The sequence below is a fragment of the Moschus berezovskii genome, chromosome 15 (assembly GCF_049115385.1).
Source record: "Moschus berezovskii isolate FMDL1 chromosome 15, NW_MosBer_1.0, whole genome shotgun sequence".
In the NCBI taxonomy this organism is placed as follows: domain Eukaryota; kingdom Metazoa; phylum Chordata; class Mammalia; order Artiodactyla; family Moschidae; genus Moschus; species Moschus berezovskii.
In genome coordinates, this window is record NC_142474.1 from 74,245,366 (window position 1) to 74,264,967 (window position 19,602).

At 42.0% G+C, this 19,602-nt stretch overlaps 1 protein-coding gene across 13 annotated transcripts in view; it reads left to right on the top strand.

Moving 5' to 3' along the window:
• Window positions 1-19,433, top strand: part of LOC148775476 (uncharacterized) — a 79,829-nt gene extending 60,396 nt beyond the window's left edge. For 10 of the 13 annotated variants that reach the window (XM_088844276.1, XM_088844278.1, XM_088844277.1 and 7 more), the window contains 2 exons: window positions 7,633-7,707; window positions 16,343-19,433. In XM_088844276.1, coding sequence (XP_088700402.1) covers window positions 7,633-7,703 — 71 coding nt within the window. In that variant the 3' untranslated portion in view covers window positions 7,704-7,707; window positions 16,343-19,433. Of the gene's footprint in view, window positions 1-7,632; window positions 7,708-8,048; window positions 16,163-16,342 lie in introns of those variants that run through there. The other 3 variants (XR_016039204.1, XR_016039203.1, XM_088844274.1) reach the window with 3 other exon arrangements.
• Window positions 19,434-19,602: the final 169 nt, after the last annotated feature.

Below are 19,602 nucleotides of genomic sequence, written 5' to 3' on the forward strand. Positions count from 1 at the left end.
TTGGTCATAGCTTTTCTTCCAAGGAGCAAGTGTCTTAACTTTGTGGCTGCAGTCACCATCTGCAGTAATTTTGGAGCTCAAAAAAATAAAGTCTGTCATGATTTCCACTGTTTCTCCATCTATTTGCCATGACGTGATGGGACCAGATGCCATGATCTTGATTTTTGAATGCTGAATTTTAAGCCACCCTTTTCACTCTCCTCTTTCACTTTCATCAAGAGGCTCTTTAGTTTCTCTTCGCTTTCTGCCACAAGGGTGGAGTCATCTGTGTATCTGAGGTTATTGATATTTCTCCCAGCAATCTTGATTGCAGCTTGTAATTCATCCAGCCTGGTATTTCACATGATGTTATTTGCATATAAGTTAAATAAGCAGGGTGACAATATATAGCCTTGATGTATTCTTTTCCTAAATTGGAACCAGTCTATTGTTCTATGTCTGGTTCTAAGTGTTGCTTCTTGACCTGCATGCAGGTTTCTCAGGAGGCTGATAAGGTGATCTGATATTTCCATCTCTTTAAGAATTTCCCACAGTTTGCTGTGATCCACACAGTCCAAGGCTTTAGTGTAGTCAATGAAGCAGAAGTAGATGTTTTCCTGAACCTCTCTTGCTTTTTCTATGATAAAATGGAAGTTTGCAATTTGATCTCTGGTTCCTCTGCCTTTTCTAAATCCAGCTTGAACATCTGGAAGTTTTCTTGGTTCATGTACTGTTGAAGCCTAGCTTGGAGAATTTTGAGTATTACTTTGCTAGCATGGGAAACGAGTGCAATTTTGCAGTAGTTTGAACATTCTTTGGCATTGCCTTTCTTTGGAATTGGAATGAAAAGACATTTTCCAGTCCTGTAACCACTGCTGAGTCTTCCAAATTTGCTGGCTTGAGTGCAGCACTTTAGTGTACATACATCCATCCTAATCTCCCAATTTGTTCCACTGTCCCCTTTCTCTCCCCTGTGCCCACATATCTGGTCTCTCCATCTGTGTCTTTATTCCCACCCTGGAAATAAATTCGTCTGTACCATTTTTCTAGTTTCCACATGTATGTGTTAATATTTGGTATTTGTTTTTCTCTTTCTGACTGCTTCACTCTCTGTGATAGACTCTAGGTTAATCCACATCTCTAGTAATGATCTCATTTTGCTATTTTTCATGGCTGAGTAATATTCCATTGTATATATGTACTGCATATTTTTTATACATTCCTCTGTTGGGCATTTAGGTTTTTTCCATCTCCTGGTTATTTTAAATAGTGCTGCAGTGAGCATTGGGGTGCATATGCTATTTTGAATTATGGTTTTCTTAGGGTATATGCCCAGTAGTGGGGTTTGTAGGCTACTGACAGGTGTATCTCTACTCTTCCTAGAATTCTATAGCTGATCAGCTCCTTTTTGACAATTCTTCAGCACTTATGTTTGTAATAAAGGCCAAAATCTGCAATGATGAATGAAGCATAGTAGTGGCAAATTTTCTACCTCTGTCATGTTGTTGTGAATGATAATTTTTGTGTGTCGTGGAGAAGTTCCAGGTGCTAGAGCTGACAGTGCCTAATCCATATGTAGAAATACAGAAAATATCAAAAGTAGGTAACTAAATCAGTAAATGTATAGTACTGTTACATATTTTATGGTGATCATGGTACTGTGCCTGTGTATAAATATATGGACAAGATAAAGCATTACATAATTGATTACTGTATTAATAAGGTATTTATGTAACAAACAACCACAGATTCTTTGTTGCAGACAACTACAGTCAATGTTTCTAGCTCTCATCTGTCAGTTGGTGGAGTTTAGCTGATTTAGGCTTGACTCAACTAGGTTTTCGGAGAAGGCAATGGCAAGCCACTCCAGTACTGTTGCCTAGAAAATCCCATGGATGGAAGAGCCTTGTAGGCTGCAGTCTGTGGGGTCGCTAAGGGTCGGACACGACTGAGCAACTTCACTTTCCCTTTTCACTTTCACACATTGGAGAAGGAAATGGCAACCCACTCCAGTGTTCTTGCCTGGAGAATCCCAGGGACGGGGGAGCCTGGTGGGCTTCCGTCTATGGGGTCAGACAGAGTCGGACACGACTGAAGTGACTTAGCAGCAGCAGTAGCAGCAACTAGGTTTTGGAGAAGGAAATGGCAACCCACTCCAGTGTTCTTGCCTGGAGAATCCCAGGGACAGGGGAGCCTGGTGGGCTGTCGTCTATGGGGTCGCACAGAGTCGGATACGACTGAAGCAACTTAGCATCAGCAGTAGCAGCAGCAGCTAAGCTTGACTTTAAGTCTACTCCTGGGGCTTTCCTGATAGCTCAGCTGGTAAAGAGTCAACCTACAATGCGGGAGACCCTGGTTCGATTCCTGGTCAGGAAGATCTTCTGGAGAAGGGATAGGCTACCCACTCAGTCTTCTTGGCCTTCCCTTGTGGCTCAGCTGGTAAAGAATCCGCCTGCAATGTGGGAGACCTGGGTTCAATCCCTGGGCTGGGAAGATCCCCTGGAGAAGGGAGAGGCTACCCACTCGAGTATTTTGGCATGGAGAATTCTGTGGACTCTATAGTCCATGGGGTCGTAAGGAGTCAGACACAACTGAGCAATGTTCACACGCACTCACAGCGAGGCTTGACTTCAAGTCCACTGCCAGCTCTGGCTGTGGGTTAGGAATGGTCTTTCCTGCATGTTTTCATTGTGGAGCCCAAGCTCCGGAGCCAAGCCCACAGCCATCTAAAGAAGGCTCTTCTCAGGGTGAAAGCACAACCCACTGAACAAGTACATTTGCAGTCTCTCCTTATGTCATGTCCATGAACATTCCTTTGGCCAAAGCACATTACATGACAAACCCAACCTAGAGGGTCCAATGAGAGGAGCTATAAAGGAAATAGACAGGGAGGGGTGAAGTACAGGAAACAATAATGCAGTCTAACACAATTATAATTATTGCTTTCCATAAAAAGAAAACAGTTATTAAAAAACCTGGACTCTGTTGTGTGTACATGCCTTTCATGCTATACATTTACTCTCATTAGGAGAAGAGATTCATTTTTCTGTGGAAATTAAATTGAAAACTAAAAGAATGTCATTTAGGTTTTTATACAATAGATTTATGGCATTATGTCATGCTAATTCTCTGATAAGAATAGCCACCGAATGACAAACTAGCTTCACAGTTCTTGTGGAAACTTCCTGGGAATCATTCCTATTCATTCACATTTGTAATCCCAGACCAATTCAAAGATTGAGTTGATTGACAATATGATGTTTTTCACTTTTCAAACTAGTCTCAGCCAATTACGTCAGTGTCTCAGAAAATGAGATAGTCAAACATTAACACATAAGCATTGGATATTGATCCCCAGGAAATGGATTCTCAGAAGGTGAACTCATAATTCTTACAAGTATTATGTGGTTAACAGTTACAGTTAGTATATGACTAGTGTGATTGTGATTTGATTGGTAATTAAAATATTTTGTGAAGTGTTTCATAGAAAAACTCTGCAAATCAAATGATTTAGAAATTAAAATGAGATGTGTCCCAAGAGGTGAGTCGTTGTAATATTTTAAAATAAGTTTGCCTAAATGAGCACGATTTAAGTTTCCTATTACTAGTATTAGGAAGAATTTTAATTTTCTTTGTAGGCAAAAGACACATTCATTTGCATTTTATATAGAAGGAAAGACATTACACATAGAAAGTGTCTCTTCCTTCTATACCAGAAGTGTTGGCAGGTATACTTTTATCCAGTCATAGGAAGCACGATGAACTTGTGGTTGAATGTGCTAGAATTTCAATTAAGTTATGAAATTTGTCAGAATTGCAGTACATTTTCATCTGTGTCTTCTTATGAAACATGGATATGATAATGCCTTTAATTTTCACTCAGATTTTCTTCAGTCATATTACTCATGGTGAAATTCATTCAATAAACTTTTTTTAAATGAGAAGGAGTCAAGAAGTGACAACATCACACCTCTGTGATATTTGTCATTCTCCTCTTCCGTTAGCCTCAGTACGTAACTGTTTCCTGTGCTTTCATGGAATGTTTTATTAGGAAAAGAGTTGTACAGGTGTGGAATAGAAGAAAATATAAACTTTATCCAATATTTAAGAAAGAGTCATGATGTGAAAACCAGGTAGCATGTCCTGAGTTAATAATGAAAAAGTGGCTTCACTGATCTTTTCCCCATATATGGATATATAAGTATATGAAAAATATAGACCCCATACCAAGCAGTAAAGTCAGAGTACTTATGTAGGTTAGTTTTTTTAAAAACTAAATTCTGAATGGCAACTGACACTAGTACCGCTGTGTTCTTGAAGTGTGGTCTGAATTCCCCATTTTCTTCATAACACATATTCCTAATCCCCTTTTTGTGAAGCCTAGTTAATTATTAAATAGATCAGAGTGTACACACTACTTAAAATTCTCAGATAAGTCATTTCTTAATATTTATTTTGTATTTACTGTTTAAAAAGTTAGCAGTTGTTTGATTCTGTGAAATTGTTCACTTTTACACTTTCTTTTTGAACTAATTGTTCCTGACTACTAATATAATTTTGAAGTTTGTAACACCCTGGGCCTCCCTGTCATGTATAAATTCTGTGCTCAGTGAGCTCAATACCCACATATAGCTCTGTGTTTATGAAGGCACAGCAAAGTGACGGTTTCAAACAGTCGTCTTGACAGTAAGGCCCCTGGTCTGACTGGCCACTATGTTTATAGGCAAACCAAACTGGACACTGGGCTACCTACAAACAGCCTGGTAAGTACAGAAACTCTGATGGCTTTGTGTTCTCAGTGCCTGAGTCCCCGGCTGGTGGAAGTTGGATATTTAAAGGTGAGCATTAACTCTCCAGGGTCACCACAGAACCATTTAATAAGTAACCAGAGACCTGGAGATGTTCATGTAGTTCTTTAAATACCCAGGTTTTGTTAAGGTGCAGCTCACTGAAGGTCATTCCACAGTTTCAAATATTTAATGTTCTTTCCCAACCGAGTGACCCAGGTCTGGTAGACAAGCTGGTTGATTGCTTATTTGTAGCCGGCCAGTACATAGCCAGCAAATCAAGTTGATGACTATAATAATTTGGCAGGAAAAGCTGATCATCAGATGAAATAGAAGCTCAGAGAGGCTGAAATAAATCTAAGGTATAATATAGCAAACTCATTAGATCAGAGTATATACACACATAAGATTTTTGAACTGAATATCTTTTGAAGGAATACCTTTCAAGCTGAATATCTTTTTGAGCAACTTTTAATTCTGATATATTTCAAACTTACAGAAAATTTGCAAGACTAAAACAAGGAACAGCTCTATATCCTTCATACATATTCAATGATGTTTTATAATTTTTCCCACTGGTTTCATCATTCTATCTACCAAGCTATCAATCCACATATTTTTCTTTTCTGAACCATTTGGAGGTAAGGTGAAGACACAATACCTCTTGACCTCTAAATGATTCCATTTATATATATACACACACACACACACACATATATGTGTGTATATAAATTTACATTACTAGAGTGTATAATTTTCAAAATCAGGAAATTTAATGATACATATCTAATTGTGTTTTTAAAATAAATTATATGATAGAGAAACAAGAAAATGCAAGTGAATGGCTTCAGTTCTGACATTAGTTGCATTGGGGCAAATTGTTATGCTTCATCACTGTGAAATAAAGTGAACTTAATTATTTAATGGTCATATACTGGGCTAAATTTCAGTTATAAACTTGCTAAGTGGTCCAAAAGCTGATTAGATGAGAGTCACTTATTCAATAACTCCTTTGCTTCTTAGTCACCTAGAAGTTTTCCCTTTATTCCCAATGATTTGCCAAGGAAATGATTATTGGCACTTATTCAAGCACAGTTTTTATACTGCACTTGTAAAGCAGGTTTGAATTAAAGATGAAGGAAGGTTGACTTTGACCTTAATATCCAACCATAACTGTTGTACCTCTTTGGAGCTGAATTTTCAGGTGAACTTCATTGCCGGTGTCCTGGAATTTGATTACCATATTGGATTTCTAATTTTAAGTATGGACTTTAGTGCAAATACAATTAAGATACAATAAAAATTTGAAAAAAATTATCTAAAATAAAGAACACTCCTAACTTAACAATACAACCTGTGGGAGAGTCAGCGTAGCAATATTAAGTAATATAAACTAACTTTTAGGAAATCAGATTTTTTAAAATGTCACAAATGTATTTAGACTTTCTAATGTAAACAAGCTCTGAAACTCCAATACTTTGGCCACCTCATGCGTCGAGTTGACTCACTGGAAAAAGAGTCTGATGCTAGGAAGGATTGGGGGTGGGAAGAGACGGGGACGACAGAGAATGAGATGGCTGGATGGCATCACCGACTCGATGGACATGAGTTTGAGTGAACTCCGGGAGTTGGTGATGGACAGGGAGGCCTGGCGTGCTGTGATTCATGAGGTCGCAAAGAGTCGGACACGACTGAGCAACTGAACTGAACTGAACTGAGTAACTTTTAAGATCTTTTTCCAATAAAAAATAAGTTATTTACATGCTTTTGTCATGTGTTATTACGTCTGTAGACTATTGGGTTTTTGTCATTAGTTTTATTGAGGTATAATTTATGTACAACACAACACACATTTTAAGGGTTTTGACAAGCGTATACAATCTTTGTAACCAGCAACCCAACCAAGATTTCTGCTATCCCAAGGATTCCCTTTTCTCTTCTGTGGCACCGGCTACCTCCCATCTGCAGCCTTAGGCAGCTAAGGATTTTCTTTCCCCTACAGATTATATTTGTCTTTTTTATTGTATTTCTGGAGTCAGCATGCCAGCAATTGCACACTTTTCTGTTCAGGGCCAGTTAGAAGCATAGTGTGTACTCCTTTCTGACTTCTCAGTGCAGTGTCTTTAAGATGGTCCTTAATGACTCTGTTGACTCTTTTGTTGGTAATTCAATCCTTTTTGTTTTTTTAATTGTGGTAAACAATACAAAACTTAACCGGTGCCATTTCTAACCATTCTTCTGTGTCCATGTCAGTGGCATTAATTATATTCCCATTGTTGTGCAACCATCACCCCTGTTGCCAAAGCTTTTTCATCACCCCAGATAAACTCTACAGCCTTTAAGCAGTAACTACCCACTCTTCTCCCCGCCTCAGCCTGGTAGCCTCTAATCTGCTTTGTTTCTGTGAGGTTGCCTATTCTAGACATTTCAGATGAGTGGCATCATACAATGTTTCTCCTTTTGTGTCTGGCTTGTTTCACTAAGCAGTGTTTTCAAAGTTCATGTTGTAGTATGTATCAGCACTTTTTTGGACTGAGTGATACTCCACTGAATAGATATACTTTGTATGAACATAGGTTTTCAGTTCTCTTGAGTGTATCCCTAGAAGAGGAATTGCTGGATAATATGGGACTTCGAAATTTGACTTTTTGTGGACCCACAAGGCTGTTTTCTATAGGGCTGTGCCATTTTAGGTTCCTCCCTGAATTGGACAAGGGTTCCAGTTTCTCCACATCCTCTCCAACACTTGTCATTAGAGCCATCTTAGTAGTGTGTGGAAGGACTACTGGTTTCTCGTAAGGTACATAAGCATTGAGTATTGCCGCAAACTTGGTGGGGGGATTATGAGTGTAATTTTATATGTTCCAGGAGGATGAACTGAGGCAAGTTCTGGAGGAGATGAAAGCTTTATACGAGCAAAACCTACCTGATGTGTAAGTCGGTAAGTTGATATTTTAACAGTTTAAGAAATATGATATGGATGTCAGATCATCTTTACATTGGTTTTTAGATATGATTTGTTGTTTTTTTTTTTTTTAATTTTCTGTGAGCCTGACCATCCCCTAGCTATACAGAAGTAGAAGGATTTGTGTTAATGATTGTTATGTCTCTAGGGACGAAATAGTGCTTGGCACATGGTAGATGTTTGATAACTACTTCTTGTTTGACTGGTATGACTTGAAAGGAATTAGGGTGGATGCAAAAGAGATGACCCAGGAGCAAGTAACAGACCTAACGACCTAACAAGTGAAGTGTATTGTTTCCGCTGCTTGTTTTCGTCAGGTGAGGCCTTAGTCGGCTGAAAGGGAGAACAGGCAGTTTGCACATTTAGCAGGAGCAGCAGTGACTTCCGAAAGCTTGACTGAAGTTGGCTGGGAACTCGTGCGGCGGAACACTACAGCTTGGTAGGCTAGAGGGTTCTGGAGTTGCAGAGCATTTAGAGCCTAACAGGGTAGTTGGCACAGAGGAGAATTTGAGCTGAATGACAGACTTCAGAGGATCCTGTGATTGGGTGAAGAACAAGACACAAGACTCCTACTGCTGGAGGCAAAATGAGTTATTGAGAGCTCATCCTGGAGAGAAGTATGTCTGCAACTTGAGATTTCGTCCCTGGCCTTGTTAGGCAGTGTTTTCATCAGTTAGTTGGGCACAGAAATCAGTAGCGTGTTGTTAGGGTGTGTGGAGCACACAGGACAGCAGGAACACTTTGCAGGGACTGTGTCTAAGGATAGATACTGATGAACGAGGAACTCATCTGCAAGAGGTCTGCAGTGAATGTGAGGGAAATGGAAAGTCCTGCACTCAGGGTCCCAAGTCCTTCATCTGTTCATGCAGCAGATATGCACTCAGCAGTTATGAGCTGATAAAGGGCTCTGGTGTTCCAACTGTAAACAGCAGAATCAAGAGGTTTGCCCCCGTGGCCCTCAACAGCGTCATGCAGAAGGCAGATGTTAAATGCAGGTAAAGAGGGTCAGAGTACCTGCCGTGAAGGAAAACACCACACTGGGAGAGAGAGCCGTGCACTGAAAGTATTGGTAGATTGAGAACTCCTGGAAATTCTCTCCGAGGAAGAGCCTCTTCAGCTGGAGCCTGAGGAAGCGGGTTTTCGTGAGGAAGTAACTGTGGGCAGGAAACAGCATGTGCAAAGGCCCTGAGTCTTGAAAGAGGGTGGCATGCCCAGGGACCTGGTCATTCCCGAAGGCCAGTGTGGCTGGAAGGTAGTGAGCAGGCCGAGGGCGACGCCAGGGGAGATTTCTGAGCATGTGGGGCCAGCGGTGGCATGTTTGTGTTCTGAGGACCACCCTGGCCCCGTGTGGATATGTATGGCTGAGTCCCTTAGCTGTGCACCTGAAACTGTCACAGTATTGCTAATGGGCAACACTACAACAGGCTCTAGAAAACAGGTGAGAAAAACTGAACATCGACCACAAAGGGAAAAAAACCAATAGGCAGGTTGCAGAGTAGACCTCCTTTCCCACCAAGTGTGGTATGATGCAGAAACACCCCTTTTTCTACATGCTCAGTGAAAACTCCTGGACAAAATCGGCCTAAATATTTTGTTTTCAACGCTTCAGTAGGATACTGGGAAGAAGAGCTGAGTAAAGAAAACAAAGTAACGAAATTCAAATTTTTCATATAATGAGATAGGCAAAATATAGCTGAAAATAATATGTCCAAGCATATGGCTTGAGGAATACAACTCTCTTTATTAGTCTAACTTTTACGTAGACTAATCCTCCTCCTTTGGTTTCAAATTGTCCTGATCCGCTTCTTAAGATGTTAACTCTCTACGCCCTTCATGTATAGACAGTTTTAACTTTTAAAAGCAGCTGGACGAAATACATATGGATCTGTGAAGAACAGGTTATATACATAATAAATATGTCATGTCAAGCTTTCCTACCATTTACCGACTTGTTAATTGTTCTTTTTAAAAAATGGTACAGTTGGCACCAGAACACTGAAAAAACAAGGAGATGACATTGCTGAGTCTGGAACTTCCGGCTTCTCATCCTTTATGACTCCTCTGAAGGTCATTAACAAGATTATTCTTTTAATCGCTGGCCATGCTTTGCCACTCTGCATCTTTACTGGAGGTGTGTGGATGTTCATAATCTCCTTGCTTAACAACTATCATAGGAAGCAAATTCTGTTCACCTCAAATATCCTGTTCACTCCCCATCAGTCAGGGCCCAGGCCGTGTCCCAGCCCCTCCCAGAGCTGTCCTTCTCTCCCGACCACACTAGCTCACATCCACGCTACTTCTCCTAAATTCCTGCAACTCTCTCTTTAGTATCGCTGAAAATTCAAAACTTACCACTTGACTCTGTCATTTATATATACATATTAAAAGTAAACATATATAAAACACAGTAGGTCAGTGATACGTAAAATATACAAAAAGTATAGAGAGTCCCATGGAATGAAGAATTCCATTGAATTGATTGCAGATGACTTGGTGTATTTTTTCTTGTCCTCTACCTGTATGATATTCATCTGAAATTCAACTGCTATTATTAGAACTACAAGGACTAGACGAATAGGATCTCACCTCCTGGAGTTCCCCGTCAGTACTTTAACCCATGTTCCCTGGTCTCTTGCTCCCTGGAGCTCTTTCTCTTTCGTCTCCAAATTTTTACTCTTTTTATAGGTTTTTCTACAATATTTTCCCTTTACCTTTTTTTCTGAGCTATGTTTCATTACTTCCATTCTTTACTTGTATAATCTTTCTCAGAAGCACAAGTCCACATACACAGGTTCCCACATCAGCTCTGTGTTTAGGTGCTGTTTTACTGGGCTGTCGCTGTGTTTGACTTATATTTTCATATTCCACAATGTTACAACATGCCAGGAGAGGCAACTATTTTCCTGTCTGCTTCTCATTTTGACCCACATCACACAAAAATGTAGCTGAAGAAAGGGTCGCAGACAGACCATGTGCATGGTTTAAGACGCTGTCCTTTTGTAGAACCACCTTGAACAAACTGTTTCCTGCTGTCAAAATAACTATACTCCCCAAAGCAGTCTGCAGATTGAATGCGTCACCTTCCGAATGGTGTTTTTCACAGAACTAGAACAAAAAATGTTACAGTGGGAATGGGAAAAAAAGACCTCGAAGAGCCAAGCAATGTTGAAAAAGAAAAGCAAGAGCTGACAGAATCAGGTTGCCTGACTTCAGACTATACTACGCACTGAAGTAATCAAGACACTGGTTCTGGCACAAAAACAGAAATATATTGCATAGGGCAATGGAAGAAGATACAAAGTCCAGAGAGAAACCAGTGCACCGACGGTCAAGTAATCTAGGACAAAGGAGGCAAGACGATACAATGGAGAAAAGACAGCCTCTTCAGTAAGTGGTGCCGATAAAAATGGACAGCTACAAGCATAAGAATGAAATTAGACTACTCCCTAACACCATACACGAAAATAAACTCAAAGTAAATTAAAGACCTAAATAGAAGGACAGACCCCACAAAACTCTTTGAGGAGAACATAGCCAGAGCACTCTCTGACATAAATCACAGTGGTATCTTTTTTGACCCACCTCTTAGAGGAATGAAAATAAAAACAAAAATAAGCCAATGGGATCTAATTAAACTTTGCTTCGGCACAGCACAGGTAATCATAAACAAGACAGAAGAGAACCCACAGAATGGGGGACAATATTGGGAAATGACGCAAATGACAAAGGATTAATCTCCAAAATATTCAGACAGCTCAAGGAGCTAAATATCAAAATACAAACAACCCAATCAGTAAATGAGTGTAGGATCTAAATAGATTTTTCTCTATAGAATACCGACAGATGATCAAAAAGCACATGAAAGGATGCTCCACATCACTAATAATTAGAGAAATGCAGAAATACGATAATGAGGTATCATTTCACACCAATCAGAATAGCCACCATTAAAAAATCTACAAATAATAAATGCTGGAGAGAGTGTGGAGAAAAGGGAACCCTCCTACACAGCTTATGGAATGTAACTAGGTACACCCACTGTGGAGAACTCTATGGAAGTTTCTTTAAAAACTTAATGTAGACTTGCAATCCCACTCCTGGGCATATATCCAGAGAAAACCATAATTCAAAAAGATGCAAGCACCTCAGTGTTCCAGATTGGGAAAGGAGTACATCAAGGCCGTGTATTGTCACCCTGCTTATTGAACTTATATGCAGAGTACATTTTGCAAAATGCCAGACTGGAGGAAGCACATGTTGGATTCGGGATTGCAGTGAGAAATATCAGCCTCAGATACTCAGATGACACCACCCTTATGGCAGACAGTGAAGAACAAAAGAGCCTCTCGATGAAAGCGAAAGAGGAGAGTGAAAAAGTTGATTAAAAGTCAATGTTCCAAAAACTAAGATCATGGCCCAGTAACAACCAACAAGAAAGGAGAAGCCACATTTTGTTTGCTTTTGCATCTCTAACATCCAGCACAGAGACCAGACTCTGAAATTGGTTGGCTTTGGTTGTGCGGCTTTTGAAGGACATGATACACACTGAATATCTGAGATGGGGGAATATGACACACAGATTATTTCAAGAAGAGAGATCTTCTTTTTCAATATTTAAATTAGGTTTTTTTTTTAAGTTTTAAAATTGAACTATAGTTGGTTTAAAATATTGTGTTAGTGTCAGTTCTACAGCATAGTGATTCAGTATTTTTGCAGATTTTACTCCAATATAGTTTATTACAAGATATGGGTATACTTCCCTGTACTATACAGTGTATCCTCATTGCTTATCTATTTTATACCTAGTAGTTTGAATCTGTTAATCCCATACTCCTAATTGTTGTAGACTTCTCAGCCTAGGTGAGATACGAATGAAAAGCTCCTAACTAGGAACCTTCCCTCCGCCGCTTGAATCTATTAAAAATAAAGGAGGACACACTAAAAAGAAGAACTAATGGGAATGGAGTTGGACCCTGTGGGACCTCCCCGTGCCCCTCCCCCCCCCCCCCGACTTGTCTGTAGAAAAGCTTTAGCCTCCAAGGCTTTGCCAGAGTCCCAAAGAGCAAACGCAATCAGGGAAGTGAGAAGATGCTGAAACAAATGAAAACAGTGGAGCGAGACAAAATAACAAGCTAAACCTTCAAACAAAGTCAAGGACCTTTGACTCTTCCTGAAGGGCTGCAGAGAACTTTCTGAGCCATATCTGTGACTTCTTCTGCAGATACTGACACCCGCACCAGGTAGAAGAAGTTAACTGCATGCTGGCTACACCTATGCTTACCCCAGACCGGTTGAAACCTGGTCACAGTTGATGAATCTGACTCCTAAAACCACCCAGTTAGCTCACCACCAACCAGTCCAGAAGGAGGTACACCAGCTGTCAGGCACCTCACACGCGTACCCCTAACGTTGCCTTTCAAAACCCTCCCCTGATTTGGGGAGGAGAGACCCATGTGTGAGTACGGCGGAGTCACTCGCTGCGTAATTGTCGCTGCTGAAACTATCACCCTTTCGTCCACCGGCTCTACTCCAACAGAAAATAAGTATTTTGAAAACTGGCTTTGTCCTTAGGATACCTAAATCGCATATTTTTCTTCATTCTCCATTACCAAGAACTGCATTTATTTTTTCAAAAATACCCTATCGGGAAAGGTTTAAGATTTTGTTAATTCTCTCATAAACCAGCCTACCCTCCTTGGAAAGAAAAAATTAACTATTTAACATAAAACTTGGGGACATATTTTCCTATACTGCTATCTGTATACCTATTCCTGTGTGTGAGTTTATGTGTGTCTATATCTAGCTGTTTCTCCCTACTGCAAATACGCTGGGCAACATTTTGAAGCTTGCCCTGCTTTAACAATAAGTCACTGACATTAAAAACATCAACAGCGACAATAAAACCCTTCCCTGGAAGCCATCAGAGAGTTTTGTGTCTTTGGAGAAGGAGCCCTCTGTTCTCCTTGCCTGGCCCTGCATTGGGCACCTTGGAATAAACACCACAATTTCCTTCATCACAACCTGGTGTCAGCAGATTGGTCTGACTGTGCATTGGGCATATGGACTCGAGTTTGGTTGGGTAACAAACTCTAACCAAGTCCTGCAGGAACATATAGGTTGTGTGCTAGGTTCTCCACAAAACCCAGCCAAGAACTGGGGAAACACTAGACGATTTCAATACTCTCCTTAAGACTGAGAGTTAAAATAACTGGCTAGTGTGAGGGTTAATTTATGTGTCGATTTGGTTAGCTTACGATCCCAGCTGTTTGGTCAAATATCAGTTTAGATGTTTTTGTGAACATATATTTCAGATATGATTAGTATTTAAATCTGTAACTGAAAGAAAAAAAAAGTGCAATTCAAGAAAGAAAGATTCAGGTTAAACTGAAAGTCTTCTGAGAAAGAGAAGCGAGGGCTTATAAAAACAAAAAGCCACAGGTTGTGAACAACTGCCTGATGAGAACTGTGACTCCCATATGAGTCAGGAAATATTTGGCCTTACAGAATCACAAGGTATATGGGGCAGGGGTGGTCCGAGAAGTAGCTTGAATTTCTGGCAGATGTTCTGGAGGACTTCAAAGTGGAACACAAATGATCTGAAGCTCAGACTCCCTCCAGGCTGAGACGTGCGTGTGTCACCCTCCTTAATGGCCTCCCGGCTGTTTCAGAGAGCTCTTTAGTGAGCACTGCTGTCATTCCGTCACTAAGTCATGTCCACCTCTTTGCAACCACATGGACTGCAGCGCACCAGGCCATCCTGTCCATCACTAGCTCACGGAGTTTGCTCAAATCAGGGAGGATTACTGACTCCATGATTTTTATTCAACGGAAGGCACTATGAAACCTGTCTCTGCCTTCTGCTGGAGTGAACCACTGTAACAGGGAAGACCCTTCTGTGTTCTATGACGAGTGCAGCACTACAGGGCTGTTGTCCGTGAGCCTCAATCACACACAGCGGCTCAGCACTGGGAGCCCCGCTTCCCACACGATGAGCATTAAGATAAAGCACCTGTGTTTAGCTCCGAGGACACATCCTGACCAAGCCCGGCTGTCAGTGACTGCAGCAAGGGAAGTAACACAACCCCTTCAGAGGCTGACGGGAACCAGGAAGGGTTTGACTTTACTCTTTCTCCTCTGAGTGTAAAACAGGCCTGAATTCTAACTCAGCCAAGATGGTTCTTGGGGACATGAGTCCACCATTTTACCTTGATCCACCAGCATTCCAAACAAAGTTGCTATTGCTTGCCCCAACAGCTCATCTCCTGATTTATCGGCCTATCCTGCAGGAAGTCATGCGGCTGGGTAACACAATGACCCTACCTATGTCTAAGGCCTTCAGGTGAGCATCAGCTCACTGGCTGGTGCTGCTATATGGATCAGTTTGCCAGAGATCTCTTCCTTGCAGACGAGGCAAAGCCTGTGCCAGTTGTAAATTAGCATAGCTCCCTGGACTCAGGTGCCTGCCATTGAGGAGAGCAAAAACTTTACCCTTCTAGATTCATCTGGCAGATTAAGAATCAACTTAACATGAGACAGATTAACAGGAAGAAAAGCAAACAGAAGGTTAACAACATGTATACTTCTGTACATATGAGTGAGTCTCAGAAAACCTGAGTAACTCATCAGAATGGTTGAAACCCTCACCTCAATGCCATCTTCAGTTAGAGACAAAGGAGGATGTCGTGAGTAGTGGTTTGGGAATGCAAAGTGGAGGAGGGTGATTCACACGGAGATGGAAAAGCAAGTGTTTGGAGCCCTCTGGAAAGATCTGCAGTTCCCCTGACCACACCTGGCCCACGTTCTTTTCTCGGTATCTCTGGTAGCTCTCTTCCTGGGCCAGCCCCTTTATCTAAACTACTCAACAGTTAGGGAGGTAGTCAAAAGAAAGACTCTTTTGAGTCTTTTCTTAAAAATACTCTGACTACAGTCATCCTCTGGACAAAGAGACACATTTTGGGGTGACCAATTTTGCTTCCCTCCAACGCCCTGCATGAGGTAGAAAAGGTTAATATGGAAACCCAAGGAGGAAGCCACCTGCTTCCTAAAATAGTCCTGAAAAGTTTTGCGGGACTTGCTTAGATGCCTGAATACAAGACTTGGGGGACTTTAGCTGAGACCAGTTTCTTTTGCTAGGTAAGGGTCTTGCTGATTAAATGTTGCCTAAGACAAGCCAAAAGGATTTGGTGCCCATCAACTTCAAGTTTCCTTGGACTGGTTACAGTGGCTGAACTGCGGCCTAAAACTCTTCTCGGAACGAGAGGGGAAATTGCGGGAAATAAACTTCCCTGGGCTTTCTCAGAGGCTCTTTGTCTCTCACATCTCCAGCCATTCATCTCATTCATTGCTCCAACCTGAAAGGATTCATAGTCTCATCTCCCCAAGGAGACTACATATTATAGTTTAGGGTAGGTCCCCCGAAGGCGCTCTGTCTCATTAAGAATTTATATTTCAAGGAGGGATGCGGCCAAGATCTGGCTCCTTGAGAGATTTCGTTATCAGCAAAGCCTATGAACAGTTACCAGGTTTAAAAAAAAAAAAGGAAAGAAAAAAACCAACTTAGGAATAAAAATACTAACCTCCTTTCCCTTGTGCTTTGTCCTCTTGCTCACAGAGTGATACCTGCAGAGGCCTTGCTCCCAGCCCTTCAACCGCAGTTCCTGGTGTGAACCGGCTTGGCCGACGCTCCTGCTTGGGGTAGGGGGATCCTGTATGTAGATGCTGCACAGGACACCTTAATGCAAGATGGCAACGAGCCCTGTGAGCCCCCTTACCTGGAGCAGCTGCACCTGTCTCTGCTCCCAGAGCCCTCCAACTCCACCCCCGCCCTGCTGAAGAAAGCCCTGTGAAGCAGCCCCACCCGCGGCCTATTGGAGAGCATGGGCTGTACAGCAGGGCGCCCCCCTTTCAGTTCCTTTGCTTCTCAACACAACTCATTCCATTGGCAGAGGGACACTGGGCAGAAGGACCCTTTGGGGTGGGTTAACATATCAAAGGCCGAGTAAGGAGGAGATCCTTCCCAGGAGAGGAAAAGGCCCTTCAGAAGCAGCAGGGACAAGGTTTCCTGCCATCCTGCACCTGCTGGTGTGGACCAACTGACTGACCTGCTCTCAGCACATGGCCCCAGGTGCAGTCCTGGGCGAGGGGGCAACACCTGTATGTTTACTGTGAGATATTTAATAAGCACTGTGTCTCTGATCGCAGTAACCTGTCCGTGCCTTCAGGATAAAAGGAATCGATCCTGAAAGTCCAGCCAAAAGAGTGTCTCAAAGAGGTGAGTGACAGTGAACGCCAAGAGGAAGAAGAAATTCAGACAAACAAGGACTGGAGAGGTGTGGCTTTGATTCAGCGACGTGGAAGTCATCAGTGACTCGGGAGCAGTTTTGAGGGAAAGAAAGGGAAGACAGTCTAGAGTTGCTAGAGATAGAGGCAAACCTTTCAAGAAGTTTGTTGTGGGACCTAAGACTGTCTGGGACACGTGAGCGGGGAAGAGCAGGATGAGAAATTTATAGAAAGGAGATTTGAAATCATCACCAGAAGATACAAATTAACAAAATAAAGCAGCAGGATCACTGGGCAGTGCAGCACCCAGACGCGAGTCACGGGGACAGAGTGAGGGGGAGGATCAGCAGTCTCACCTGAAACTGGAGTTCTGCCAAGTCAGACACTGAGAGGACAGAAGGAAAAGGGGATCAGGATTAAGTGAGCACTAGGACCTTGTCAGCTCTTGGAATTGTGGAGGAAAACACTTCCTCCACCCTCGTAGGTTCAGTGTTTGGGAATCTGCAAATTAAACTGTTAAAAGCAGATCACCATGAGAAAAAACACTGAACAGCTTTCTAGCAGTCATGTACACGTGTGACATTTGGACCATAAGGCTGAGCACCGAAGAGTCAATGCTTTCAATCTGTGGTGCTGGAGAAGACTCTTCAGAGTCCCTTGGACAGCAAGGAGAACGGACCAGTCAGTCTTAAAAGAAACCAACCCTGAATATTTTCACTGGAAGGACTGATGCTGAAGCTCCAACGCTTTGGCCACCTGATGTAAAGAGCCGACTTACTGGAAGAGACTCTGATGCTTGGAAAGATCGAGGGCCGGAGGAAAAGTGGGCGACAAGGAATGAGACGGTTCGATGGCATCCTCGACTCAGTGGACGTGAGTATGAGCAGACTCTGGGAGATGGTGACAGACAGGGAAGCCTGGCGTGCTGCAGTCCACGGGGTCACAAAGAGTTGGATACAACTGATCCACTGGACAATAACAACAACATGCAAAGCTTCACACAGAAATGTGACTTGAAGGGGAGGCTACAACTGGGAGTTGCTATACTACTCAATAAATGACAGGGAGTAGGAGACAAAGGCATCTTCTGAATAACAGGTGACGTGGGGGAGGAGGGGCACTTATGGGAGAACAAATAACATTTCGGAAAGATAAATGGTACTTTAGGAGGATATATGGGAGAGAGGGGAGTTTTGTGAAAATGTCTGTTTGTCTGGTGCTTGGAACTTATCTCCAATTTTAAGACTTTTTCCAAAACTCAAACAAAAATAGATAGGTTGATAGGTAAAGAAAAGGTGAAAAGTCTTCGGCAAATCTTATTTATCTATGAGGAACTTTTCTCTAATTTGAAGACTCTTTCCAAAAGTAAATCAAAAGTCAATTAACACTGACTCGAATGCATTCCTTTTTAGAGCCGAATAATAGACAACTTCTTTATCCATTCATCTGCTGATGGGACATGCCCTAGCTATTGTAAATGCTAGGAAATACATAGAACGAAAAGAGTGCAAGAAATCCATAGACATTTTCAGATTTTTTTAAGCTATGGACATAACTGCAATGAACACTGGGGTACGTGTGGTTATTTTTTTGGAATTTGCTGTACGATGCAGAGAACCCAAAGCTGGTGGTTTGTGACAAACTAGAGGGCTGGAATCGGGCGGGAGGTGGGAGGGTGGTTCAGGAAGGAGGGTTCATATGTATATCTATGGCGGATTCAGGCTGATGTATGGCAGAAACCATCACAATATTGTAAAGTAATTATCCTCTGATTAAAAATAAAAATTAGGAAAAGTTAACTCATTTAAGAGGCAAAAACTCAGGCAAATCTTATTTCCCCATGAGGAAAGATCTATGAATCAGTGTTTAAAGGTGCATGTAGTGAATTTTAACTCCAGTACTCTTGCCTGGAAAATCCCATGGATGGAGGAGCCTGGTAGGCTGCATTCCATGGGGTCGCTAAGGGTCGGACACGACTGAGCGACTTCACTTTCACTTTTCACTTTCACACATTGGAGAAGGAAATGGCGACCCACTCCAGTGTTCTTGCCTGGAGAATCCCAGGGACGGGGGAGCCTGGTGGGCTTCCGTCTATGGGGTCACACAGAGTCAGACATGACTGAAGTGACTCAGCAGCAGCAGCAGTGAGTTTTATGCCACTATTAACAGTTATAATACCTCAAAACATTGACAGTAGCCGTAACAGCAGTAGCTAAATCTTTAGGTCTATATATGGTGATAAAAACTGGAAAATACAGAAAAGCTCTCAATCAACACCACTAAATAGTAATGACAAGTTTGGTTTTTGGGGTGCTGTTTAAAAACCTGGTATTAGGGCTCAGTTTGAGTTTGTAAAGGGCGTCTCTGGTGGCTCTTACGGTAAACAGTCCCAACTGCAATGTGGGTGACGACTCCGGCTGATCCCAGGGTCTGGATGATCCCCTGGAGAAGGGAATGGCTCCCCAATCCGTTATTCTTGCCTGGAGAATTCCAGGGACATAGGAGCCTGGTGGGCTACAGTCCATGGGCTCGCAAAGAGTTGGAGTGAGTGACTGACACCTTCACTTTGAACATGGAAAACTCAACAGTGCT